The 13470-nt window shown below is 41.4% G+C and overlaps 1 protein-coding gene across 1 annotated transcript in view; it reads left to right on the top strand.

Moving 5' to 3' along the window:
• The window catches only part of LOC137378596 (diacylglycerol O-acyltransferase 1-like), a 224690-nt gene that overhangs the window by 23220 nt on the left and 188000 nt on the right, over positions 1-13470 (top strand). The window contains exon 3 of the mRNA XM_068048897.1: positions 10576-10616. Coding sequence (XP_067904998.1) covers positions 10576-10616 — 41 coding nt within the window. The remainder of the gene's footprint in view (positions 1-10575; positions 10617-13470) is intronic.

Below are 13470 nucleotides of genomic sequence, written 5' to 3'. Positions count from 1 at the left end.
CTGTGCAGTTATGGTCTCCACATTAAAGAAAGGATATATTTGCATTGGAGACGGTACAGCGAAGGTTCACTAAATTGGTCCCTGGGATGAGGGGGTTGTCCTAGGACGAGAGGCTGAGTAAATTGGGACTATATTCTTTGGAATTTAGAAAAATTGGAGGCAATTTAATTGAAACATATAAGATTCTGAAGGGACTGGATAGGCTAAGACGCTGAGAGATTGTTTCCATTGGTCGGGTAATCTGTAACATGGGGCCACAGTTTCAAGATAAAGGCCCGATCATTTCGGACTGAGATGAGGACAAATTTACTTCACTCAAAAGGTTGTGAATCTTTGGAATTCTCTACCCCAGAAGTTGTGGATGCTCCATTGTGGAATACATTTAAATCTGGGATAGCAAGATTTTTGGTTTCTCAGAGAATTAAGGGAGATGGCAAGCGGGCAAGAAAGTGGAGTTGAAGCCTAAGATCAGTTACGATCATATTGAATGGTGGAGCAGACTCGATGGACCATATAGTCTACTCCTATTTCTTGTGTTCTTGTATTCTATAGGCATTTTAGTGGTAAAAGGTTGGTAAAAAGAGGTGTGGGGCAGATTAGGGACCAAAAAATGGAATAAAAGTGGAGGCAGAAGGCATAGCTGGGATACTAATTGAGTACTTCTTCTCAAGAAGATGCTGCCAAAGTTGTAGTGAAGTAGGAGGTAGTTGAGACACTGGATGGGCTAAAAATTGAAAAAGAGGAGGTATTAGAAAAGTTGGCTGTACTTAAAGTTGATGAATCACCAGGACTGGATCAGTTGCATCCGAGGATACTGAGGTAAGTAAGGGTGCAAATTGCAGAGGCACTGGCCATAATCTTTCAATGCCAATTTTCCTTAGATAGAAGGGTGGTACCAGAGGGCTGGTGAATCACAAATGTTACACCTTGTTTCAAAAATATAGGTCAGTAGGAAAGTAAGTTATGAAGAGGACATAAGAGGGCTACAAAGGGATATAGATAGGTTAAGTGAGTGGGCAAAGACCTGGCAAATGGAGTATAATGTGGGAAAGTGTGAAATTGCCCACTTTGGCAGGAAGAATAAAAAAAGAAGCATATTATCTAAATGGTGAGAGATTGCAGAGCTCGGAGATGCAGAGGGATCTGGGTATATAGTGCATGAATTACAAAAGGTTAGTATGCAGGTACAGCACATAATTAGGAAAGCTAATAGAATGTTATTGTTTATCGCGAGGGAAATTGAATACAAAAGTCGGGAGGTTATGCTTCAGCTATACAGGGCATTGGTGAGACCACATCTGGAATACTGTGTACAGTACTGGCCTCCTTATTTAAGGAAGGATGTAAATGCGTTGGTGGCTGTACAGAGAAGGTTTACTAGACTAATACCTGGAATGGGTGGTCTGTCTTACAAGGAAAGGTTGGACAAGCTAGCCTTCTATCTGCTGGAATTTAGAAGAGTAAGAGGTGACTTGATTGAAACATATAAGATTCTGAGGGGTGTTAGCAGGGTGGCTGTGGAAAGGATGTTTCCCCTTGTGCAAGTATCTAGAATTAGGGATCACTATTTAAAAATAAGGGGTCGCCCATTTAAGACAGAGATGGGGAGAAATTTTTTCTCTCAGTGGGTCGTGAGTTTTGGAATTCTCTTGCTCAAAAGGCTGTGGAAACAGAGTATTTGAATATTTTTAAGGCAGAGGTGGATAGATTCTTGATAAGGGGGTGGAAGGTTATCGGGGGTAGATGGAAATGTGGAGTAATCAGTTCAGCCATGAACTTATTGAATGGCGGAGCAGGCTCGCAGGGCTGAGTGACCCACTCCTGCTCCTAATTCGTATGTTCATTAAAAAAGGGTGTCAGGATAAGCCCAAAAACCATAGGCAAATTGTGTTTCGCTATCTTGACTGACTTTTCTTGATGAGCTAACGAGGTTGATGAGAGTAATGCGGTTGATGGACTTCCAAAAGGCACATGATAAAGTGTCACATTACAGGCTTGTCAGCAAACTTGAAGCCCATGTGGGGAGCAAGGGGCATTGGCAGCATGGAAACAGAGTAATGGTGAATGATTGTTTTTCGGTCTGGAGGACGGTATTACGTGGGGTTCCCCAGGGATTGGTATTAGGATCACTGCATTTCTTGATACATATGAATTAGGAGCAGGAGTAGGCCATTCGTCCCCTCGAGGATGCTGTGCCATTTGATAAGATTATGGCTGATCTGGTTGTGGCCTCAACTCTACTTTCCTGTCTATGCCGTATACCTTTGACTCCCTTGTCAATCAAGAATTTATTTAGCTCAGCCTTAAAAATATTCAATAACCCTGCCTCCACTGCTTTCTGGGGAAGAAAATTCCACAGACTAACGACCCTCAGAGAAAAAATTTCTCCTCATCTCTGTCTTAAATGGGACACCCCTTATTTATAAACTGTGTCCCCTCGTTCTAGTCTCTCGCATAAGAGGAATATCCTCTAAGCATCCACCCTGTCAAGTCCCCTCAGAATCCTATGTTTCAATAAGATCACCTTGCATTCTTCTTAACTCCAATGGATATAGGTCCAAACTGTCCAACCTTTTCTCATAAGATAACCCCTTCATCCCAGGAATCAGTTGAGTGAACCTTCTCTGAACCGCTTCTAATGCAGTTGTATCCTTTCTTAAGTAAGGAGGCCAAAACTGTACACAATACTCTAGATGTGGTCTCACCAATGCCCTGTACAACTGTAACAGAACTTCCCTACTTTTATATTCTATTCTCCCTGCAATAATCGGCAACATTCCATTTGCCTTTCTAATCGCTTGCTGTACCTGCATTCTGACTTTTTGTGATTCATGTATCAGGATACCCAGATCCCTCTGTACAACAGAGTTCTGCAATCTCTCTCTATTGAAATAATATTCTGCTTTTCTATTCTTCCTGCTAAAGTGGAAAAGTTCACATTTTCCCACATTACGCTCCATCAGCCATATTTTTGCTCACTCAGTTAACCTATCTAAATCTGTTTGCAGACTCCTAATGACTTCTTCACAACTTTGGGCGGCACAGTGGCGCAGTGGTTAGCACCGTACCCTCACAGCTCCAGGGACCCCGGTTCGATTCTGGGTACTGCCTGTGCGGAGTTTGCATGTTCTCCCTGTGACCGCGTGGGTTTTCGCCTGGTGCTCCGGTTTCCTCCCACAGCCGAAGACTTGCAGGTGGATAGCTAAATTGGCCATTGTAAATTGCCCCTAGTGTGGGTAGGTGGTAGGGAATATGGGATTACTGTCTGGTTAGTATAAAATGGGTGGTTGCTGGTCGGCACAGACTCGGTGGGCCAAAGGGCCTGTTTCAGTGCTGTATCTCTAAATAAATAAACTGTCCGACTTATCTTTGTGGCATCAGCAAATTTAGGAACCATACGTTCTGTACCTTCATCCAAGTCATGATACAGATTGTAAATGTTTGAGGCCCCAGCACTGATCCCTGTGGCACTCCACTAGTTGCAGCTTGCCAACTCGAAAATGACCCATTTATCCCTACACTTTTTTGTTAGCTAGCCAATCCTATATTTGTGCTATTATGTTACCCACTAAATCATGAGCTCTTAGTTTGCGCAGTAACCTTATCAAAAGTCTGCAGGCTCCCCTTGTCGTGTGTACAAGAAGTGTGACGATGAGAAATTACGGACTAAAACTGAAGAGTTATAAAAATTGACATTGTCTTTTTAAAAAATGGATCTTTCTTTGAAAAAGTGAACAATATGCTCCAATATAGCCACTTAAGGTAACAGACTTGGCCTTTGTATATTCAAACTGTCTGACAGAGGGACAAATGGATGCTTTCAAAGCTAAGAGGTGTCAATTACATCCATCTTACACCCATCCTGAAATATTCCTGAATTGAATGGGTTCTTCTGAAACAAAGATAAGTAACCACGTCCAAGGCCATTTCAGTCACTACAGGGAAGAAAATACCTGTCTCTTAGCAGAAGCAAAATGTAACAAATATTTTACTTTAAAAGGCAACCCTAGAGAGAGGGAGAGAGACACCCAGAAAGAAGCTTTTCCAGCTAAAGGAGCTGAGAGAATTCCAGCAAGCCAGAAGGGATGCACCCTGCTGTAGAATTCTACATCCATCCTTATACAGCAGTGAATTAGAGGTGATCCCCTGCCTCCAACTGAAATTGCAACCAAAAGAGAAACGCCTCAGGCCTTCAACCAACGAAAACTTGACTTCCGAGAGATTTCAGCATGTTTACTGTGAACCCCGAAATCTGTCCCCTGTTTACCGTTGCTTACCCCTTTTCCTGCCTATCTGTCTCTTCTGTGTGTACGTATGTGCGAGCGAATGCGTGAGTGGATGTGGTTGTGACAAGTTCGGGTTAAGGCATATTGATCAATAAATAATTGATTTTCTGATTTAAGCTTACGAGAAAACCTGTCGCTGTCGGTTTATTTTCACAAATAAAACACAAAGGGGTTAAATCCTAATAACAAAATTTGCATGTTGCGTTCAGATGGGAGTTGAACAGTGGAAACTACCCAAACCCCTCGCCACGTGGCCATAGCACCCTTTATCCACGTTGCATGTTACTTCCTCAAAGATCTTTAATGAATTCGTCAAACATGATTTCCCTTTTAGAAAACCATGTTGACTGTCTGATCGCTTTAAATTTTCTAAGTACCCTGCTATAACCTTAATAATTGATTCTAGCGTTTTCCCGATGACAGATGTTAGGCCATTTGGCCTGTAGTTTTCTGCCTTCTGTCTCCCTCCTTTCTTGAAAAGAGGAGTTGCATTTGCTATTTTCCAATTTGATGGGACCTTTCCAGAATCGAGGGAATTTTGGAAACTTACAACCAATGCATCTACTGTCTCAGCTGCCACTTTTCAGACCCTAGGATACAGGCCATCAGGTCCTGGGGACTTGTCAGCCTTTAGTTCTTATAATTTTTTTCAATGCTCTTTCCTTGATCTATATCTTTATGACATAGACTTGGGTGTGCAGGGCACAATTTCGAAATTTGCAGATGATGCAAAACTTGGAAGTATTGCGAACTGTGAGGAGGATAGTGATAGACTTCAAGTAGACATAGGCTGGTGGAATGGGCGGACACGTGACAGATGAAATGTAATGTACAGAAGTGTGAGTGATATATTTTGGTAGGAAGAATGAGAAAAGGCAATATAAAATAAATGGTGCAATTCTAAAGAAGGAGCAGGGGGACTTGCGGGTATATGTGTGCAAATCTTTGAAGGTGACAGGGCAAGTTGAAAAAGCAGTTAATCAGGCATATGGGATCCTAGGCTTTACTGCTATAATGGGAACTTGGCTTAAAAAGGGGCAAGAATGACAGCTCAACATCCCTTTATATAGAGTTTTCAGGCGGGATAGAGGGGGGGATAAAATAGGAAGGGGTGTAGCATTATTGGTTAAGGAATCAATAACAGCTGTGAGGAGGGATGATATGCTAAATGAATCATCAAATGAGGCCATATGCATTGAGCTCAGAAATAAAAACGGGGCTGCCACACTACTGGGCGTGTACTATAGACCCCCAAATAGTGAGAGGGAGATAAAAGAACAAAAATGTAGGCAAATTTCTGAGTGCAAAAGCTATAGGGTGATAATAGTTGGGGATTTCAACTATCCCAATATCAACTGGGATACAAATAGTGTGAAGGGCACAGAGGGCACAAAATTCTTGAACTGCATTTCAAGAGAACTTTTTTAGCCAGCACATAACAAGCCCAACGAGAGGGGGCGCAATTCTAGATTTAGTCTTCGGTAATGAAGCTGGGCAGGTGGATGAAGTAGCAGTGGGTGACCATTTTGGAGATTGTGCCCATAATACAGTTAGTTTCAACATAATCATCGAAAAGGACAAAGATAAAACAGGAGTGAAAGTTCTAAATTGGGGGAAAGCAAATTTTATGAAGCTGAGAGGTGATCTGGTGAAAGTGGACTGGATACAGCTACTTGAAGGAAAATCAGTGGCAAACCAGTGGAGGCATTCAAAAGCAAGATTCTACATGCACAGTGTAGACATGTCCCCACGAAGGTAAAGGGTGGAATGGCCAAATCTAGAGGCCCCTGGTTATCTAGAAGCATACAGGGTAAGATAAAGCAGAAAAAGCTTATGACGGTCACAAAAAACGTAATACTTTAGAAAGCCTAGAGGAGTATAGAAAGTGCAGGGTGAAGTAAAAAAGGAAATTAGGAAAGCAAAGAGAGGATATGAAAAATTATTGGCAGGTAAAATCAAGAAAAACCCAAAGATGTTTTATCAGTACATTAAGAGTAAGAGGATAACTAAGGAAAGGGTAGGGCCTATCAGAGATGTACAAGGGAACTTGGGCGTGGATGCAGAAGATGTGGGCACGGTTCTTAATGAGTTTTTTTGTCTCTGTCTTCACAAAGGAGAGGGATGATGCAGACATTGTAGTTAAAGAGGAGGCATGTGAAATATTAGATACGATAAGCATAATGAGAGGGGAAGTACTAGAGGGTCTGACATCCTTGAAAGTGGATAAATCGCTAGGGCCAGATGTATTGTATCCCAGATTGTTAAAGGAAGCCAGGGAGGAAGTTTTGGATGCTCTGAGGGTCATCTTCAAATCCTTACCAGATGCAGGTGAGGTCCCAGAGGATTGGAGGTCTGCAAACGTTGTACCATTGTTTAAAAAGGGTGCAAGGGATAGGCCAAATAATTATAGGTTGCTCAATATGACCTCTGGTGGGTAAATTATTAGAATCAATTCTGAGAGACAGGATAAACTGCCACTTAGAAAGGCATGGATTAATCGGGGATAGTCAGCATGGATTTGTTGAGGGCAGGTCATGTCTTACTAACTTAATTGAATTCTTTCAGGAAGTAACGAGGACGACTGATGAGGGTGTTGCATTGGATGTGGTCTGTATGGATTTTAGTAAGGCATTTGACAAGGTCCCACATGGCAGACTGGTCAGAAAAATGAAAGCCCATGGGGTCCAGGGAAATGTGGCAAGTTGGATCCAAAATTGGCTCAGTTACAGGAAACAAAGCATAGTGGTTGATGGATGTTTTTGCAAATGGAAAGCGGTTTCCAGTAGCGTTCCACAGGGCTCAGTGTTGGGTCCCTTGCTGTTTGCGGTATATATTAATGATTTGGACTTAAATGTGGGAGGCACATTTGGGAAATTTGCTGATGACACAAAAATTGGTTGTGTAGTTGATAGTGAGGAGGATAGCTGCAGACTCCAGAATGATATCAATGGTTTGGTTGAGTGGGCAGAAAAGTGACAAATGAAATTCAATCCAGAGAAATGTGAGGCATTTGGGGAGGACAAACAAAGCAAGGGAATACACAATAAACAGGAGGATATTGAGAGGGGTAGAAGAAGTGAGAGGGGTGCAGGTCCACAAGTCCTTGAAGAAGGCAGGACAGGTAGATAAAGTGGTGAAGAAGGCATATGGAATGCTTTCCTTTCTTGGCTGAGGTATAGAATACAAAAGCAGGGATGTAATGCTGGAACTGTATAAAACGCTGGTTAGGCCACACCTGGAGTATTGCGTACAGTTCTGGTTACCACATTACAGGAAAGACATAATTGCTCTGGAGAGAATACAGAGGAGATTTACAAGAATGTTGCCAGGGCTTGAAAGTTGCAGCTATGAGAAAAGATTTGATAATAGGGTTGTTTTCCTTAGAACAGAGGAGGCTGAGGGGTGACTTAATTGAGGTGTACAAAATTGAGGGGCCTAGATAGAGTAGACAGAAAGGACCTGTTTCCCCTAGCGGAGAGGTCAATTATCAGGGGGCATAAATTTAAAGTGATTGGTAGAAAGAATAGAGGGGACGTGAGCAAAACCGTTTTCACCCAGAGGGTGGTGGGTGTCTGGAATTCACTGCCCGGATCGGTGGTGGAGGCAGGAACCTTCAACTTATTTAAAAGGTACCTGGACCTACACCTGAAGTGCTGTAACCTGCAAGGCTACAGACCAGGTGCTGGAAGATGGGATTAGATTGGATGGATTTTTTCAGCCGGCGCAGACACGGTGGGCTCAATGGCCTCCTTCTGTGCCGCACCTTTTCTATGGCTTACAAATAGAGGCATAGAGTACAAAAGCAAGGAAGTTATGTTGAACCTTTATAAAACACAGGTTCAGCCTCAACTGGAGTATTGTATCCAATTGTGGGCACTGCAGTTTAGGAAGGATGTGAAGGCATTGGAGAGGGTGCAGAAAAGATTTGCGAGAATGGTTCTGGGGATGCGGGGCTTCAGTTACAAGGATAGATTGAAGAAGCTGGGTTTGTTCTCCTTGGAGAAAAGAAAGTTGAGTGGAGATTTGATAGAAGAACCAAGACCTGGGAAATTTAATGAAAATGCCTGTTCCCATTAGCAAATATCAAGACTATCATTTGAACAATAGGACCCTGGTTATGAAAAAGAAATTCCCATACATAGTTGCAAGAAGAAACTGCTAATTGCCATGCTTGAATCACCGGATGACTGTAATGTGACAAGCCCCCCCCCCCCACTTGTGTTTTCAGTTGGTGTCTCTCTGCAGCAGACTGACAAGCATCTGGACTCTGACGTGTAGACCCAAATGGGGGTCTGTCCATCCTTTCTCTCTCTCTCTCTCTCTCTCTTTCTCTCTCCATTCCAGCTTGCAAGTTTCAAACCCTGCCTGCTGTCTGATCACCTCTGCATACTCCGGCTGCAACCAAAAACCCCTTGGAGGAAATCATCTGCATTGCTGTCTCCAAGAGACCTACCGAATCAACCATCTATCTCTTCAAACTAAAAGGCTCAGAACCACCAAATTTAGCTAGAAGCCAACTGAGTCACTAACCTCCGCTTACCCCTTTTTTCTATGGACTCTAACTCGACCAATCTACCCTTCCCTACTCTGTAATCTGTGTGTGTGTGTCAAAGTTGGAAGGTAGTTTATTATTTTAATTAGTTCAGTTTAAGTACAATAAAGTTAACCTTTTTGTTTGTTAAACTCAAGAAAACCTGTCCGATTGGTTTTTGTTAGGATCATAGCAAGTTAATAATTAAATACCTACTGAATACCTACATCCACTTTGAAAAAAGAATTAAACCTGTTGTGGTCAAACAAGGAGACGGAAAAGAGGGAATCCCTTCGACCCCTCCTCACCTGACTGTAACAATATTCTTTCAGAGTACATTATATTTTCACTATGTAGTGGAGTAATATTGATGAGTGATTGATGATACCTACAAGAGAGTTAATTACAGTTGAATGTTGCAAGACTGTTAAAAGATTCCAGACAGAATCATAGAATTGTAACAGCACAGCAGGAGGCCATTCGGCCTGTCGTGTCCATGCTGGCTCTTGTAAGGGTTACTCAGCTAATCTCACCCGCCTCCCTTTTCCCCGTAGCCCTGCAAATGTTTTCTCTTCAGATAATTATCCAATGCCCTTTTGAAACCCACGATGGAATCTTCTTCCACCACACTGTCAAGCAGTGCATTCCTTTTTTTTCCTCATGTCGCCGTTGGTTCTTTTGCTAGTCACCTTAAATCTGTGTCCTCTGATTCTCAAACCTTCTGCAAATGGGAACAGCTTCTCCCTATCCTGTCTAGACCCCTCATCATTTTTAACACCTCTATCAAATCACTTCTCAACCTTTAGAGGGAACAGTCCCAGCTTCTCCAATCTATCCATGTCACTGAAGTCTCTCGTCCCTGAACCATTCTCATAAATCTTTTCTGCACCCTCTCCAATGCCTTCACATCCTTCCTAAACTGCAATGCCCAGAATTGGATACAGTACTCCACTTGAGGTTGAACTTGTGTTTTATAAAGGTTCAGCTTAACTTCCTTGTTTTTGTGCTTTATGTCTCTATTTATAAAGTCCAGGATCCTGTATGCCTTATTAACCACTTTCTGAATCTGCCCTGCCACCTTCCAACAATTTGTGCATATATGCCCCACTTTTACTTTTCTCTTTCAATGAGGGGAGCTGGTGGCATAGTGGTAACATCACTGAACTAGTAATCTAGAGGCCCAGACTAATACCCTGGGGACATGGGTTCAAATCCCACCACAGCAACTGGTGGAACTTAAATTCAATTAATTATTATTAAAAAAAAAATCTGGAATGGAAATCTAGTGTCAGTAATGGTGTCATGAAGATGTCATTGATTGTCATAAAAAAACAGACCCACAGCAATGTGGTTGATTCTTAACTGCCCTCTGAAATGGCCTAGCAAGCCACTTAGTTGTCAAGGGCAATTAGGGATGGGCAACAAATGCTGGCCTTGCCAGCAATGCCCACATCCCATGAAAGAATTAAAAAAAAATTTTTTTTCACTTTTACAGAAGAAATAAAGTATCTCACAGGCAATTAAAACTTCACTTACGCAGCGGATTAACATAACACAACCTACAATACGATGTGAACTGTGGGGCTTTTGCACCGAAAGAATCTAAGTACAGTGTAGTTTACAATAATTGGTACAATGTTTTCTACGCACGTACTAATAACTCGCCTTACTTTTATTAAACAGATGTAGAATTATTACAAAATACTACTTACATTTTAAAAAGTAAATATATTTATTAATTTCCTTGTTCTTTCCCAGATTTTGACTCATGCACATATGGTTTTGGAAAACTTGATCACGTATGTATTGTACCTATGATTATTAACAGTTTCTGCTTTAAATATTTTAGTAATTTTTTTTATCAGGCCTTGTGACTGGAAAGCTTTTTGTCTTGTTTTGTACAAGAAACTAGGTCCAGCTAGATTGCTTTGTGTTGATGTAAATACTGATATCAGATGTCATCTGAAATCAGAATCATAGAACGGGTACAGCACAGAAATAGGCCACTTGGCCCATCGTGTTTGTGCCGGCCGGAAAAAAAAAAGTCACCCAGCCTAATCCCACTTTCCAGCATTTGGTACATAGAACTGCAGGTTACGGCACTTCATTTGCACATCCAGACACCTTCTAAATGAGATTAAATTAGTACTTCTGGCTCAAAATGTGCTGTTACTATAACAGATTCAAGATCAATGTGACTAAAATTAACCAACCTAACCATGGTTCCAACTCAACTGGGCAGACTTTCTAGTTACTACACTTGGGTGCATTGGATAATGTGGATGGAATTCGCAGAAGAAAATCAAGGCAGGAGGACTGCATGCCCAGAAGGGAGTCTGGCCAATTTTCTGTCCGTTAACTTAAATAGACGGAAATCTGGCAGGCTTTGTTCCCAATATGCAGTTTTCCCAGCCCAATTTCCCTCTATTTATTATCCCTAGACAATCCATCTGTAAAAAGAAAATCTGCACCAACAATGATCGGGAAATTATAATACCTGTCAATACTGCCATGCCTTGGACATTAGCAAATGCTGCTAGATAAATGGCTAGATTAGCAGTATTGTCCAGAAGCCATGTATAAAATATGCAAATTCCACAAGGCTGCCACTGATCTCCCACGTTAACTTTGGCAGGACACCCCAAAGAAATAGTGTAAATGGCTGAAAATGATAATCAATCTGGAGTTTCCACCAAAGTTCCACAGGAATTATGGCAAGAGACCAGTCGGTGGTAGCCCTGTGCAATTTTGGGATCCATTTTTTTTTTTTAAACCATTGAAAGTTTTCTTTTACATATCCACTTTAGTCCATTTTACTTTACCCACATTAGGCTGTGGTCCTTTAAAGAAAGCCATGGAAAACACTTCTTACAATTGTTTTGATCCAGATGGTATCATTTAGTTTGCCACTTCCTCAAAGGCCTGTTCGTCCACAGAATTAATGGCTTGATGGATATCCTCAGAATTACTTTTCTACTTTTGAGGAGTTCCACCAAAACATTGTGATCTTTACAAGTCTCATAATTATTGCACTTTAAATCTACCAAGCAGTGCATATTGTACTTCCTTAACTGTGGTGAATCATTTGCACAGCATTTTGTAATCTCCCTGATTTAGGGTCCAAGATTTGCATCAAAATTAAGAGCAAAACATAGTTCTTGTGCCTGATCATAAATTAGGGATAAGTTAGAGTTTTCATTATTGTTAGATTTAATGCTGGCAGTAAATAACCTGAATTGTTAATACCGTCAATTTTGAATATCCAGCAAGGATAGAAATTGCTCAGTTGGAATTCTCAGTCACAAATTTCAGGGTTAAACTTTTGCAGTTAGGTCCTAACCGAAAGAGCATTGTAAAAGTGTTCATAAAAGCATATTTCATTGAGACAGCTGAAAATCTGTTTACCAGAAATAAAAGATTAGTTACTCAGGAACAGGAAGAAATGTCAATGTTCAAGGCCCCTGCATTACTTGACTGATAAGCAATGCAAAGACAGGGCAGAATCTTCCCCGGTCCCGCGGGGGCGGGCTTGTAAGTGAGACCGGGAGGAATTTCACGGAAGTAGGCATTGGGCCTGCTGGACGACGCATTCCCACTTCTGGGTTCCAATCTCTGGATTCCCAGAGCCGAGTTAGCATCAGCAGAGGCTACCCGCCTGGCAGCAGCGGGTAGCCAATTTGCATAACTCTCAACAAAGATATAATCCATCAAGAAAGAAAGACTCTTTGAGAAGGATGCACCATCCATGGCTAACTAAGGAAGTTAAGGATGGTATCAAATTGAAGAAAAAGATGTACAATGCTGCGAAGATTAATTGTAGGTCAGACGATTGTGAAAATTATAGAAATCAGCAAAGTATGACTAATAAAAAGGAGAAATTAAAGTGTGAGCATAAACTAACAAGGAATTTAAAAAACAGATATTAAGAGCTTATACAGGTATATCAAAAAGAAAAAAGTAGCTAAGGTAATTGTTGGTCCCTTAAAGGATGAGACTGGGGAATTAATGATAGGAAACAAAGAAATGGCAGAGACTTGGAACAGGTATTTTGTATCTGTCTTCACGGTAGAAGACACAAAAAAGCATCCCAAGACTAGTAGAAAATCAGGAGGCAAAATGGAGGGAGGAACTTAAAACCATTACTATCACTAGAGAAAATGTACTAGGAAAACTAATTGGGCTAAAGGCTTAAAAGTCCCCTGGACTTGATGGCCTGCAATCTAGGGTCCTAAAACAAGTGGCTGGATTGGTTGTAATGTTCCAAAATTCCCTAGATTCTGGAAAAGTCCCAGCAGACTAGAAAACCGCAAATGTAACACCTCTATTCAAGAAAGGAGGGAGACAGAAAGCAGGAAACTATAGTCCAGTTAGCCTAACATCTGTCATTGGGGAAAAAGCTAGAATCCATTATTAAGGAAGTAATAGAAGGACATTTAGAAAATCATAATCCAATCAGGCAGAGTCAACATGGTTTTATGAAAGGCAAATTGTGTTTGACAAATTTAATAGAGTTCTTTTGAGGATATAACAAGTGAGTGGATAGAGGGGAACCAGTAGGTGTAGAGTATTTGGATTTCCAAAAGACATTTGATAAGGTGCCACATAAAAGGTTCTTTTCTTTCTTTCTTTTGGGCCTCCTTATCTCGAGAGACA

Source organism: Heterodontus francisci, chromosome 17, assembly GCF_036365525.1.
Source record: "Heterodontus francisci isolate sHetFra1 chromosome 17, sHetFra1.hap1, whole genome shotgun sequence".
Taxonomy (NCBI): Eukaryota; Metazoa; Chordata; class Chondrichthyes; order Heterodontiformes; family Heterodontidae; genus Heterodontus; species Heterodontus francisci.
This window is presented reverse-complemented; position numbering and strand designations above follow the sequence as displayed.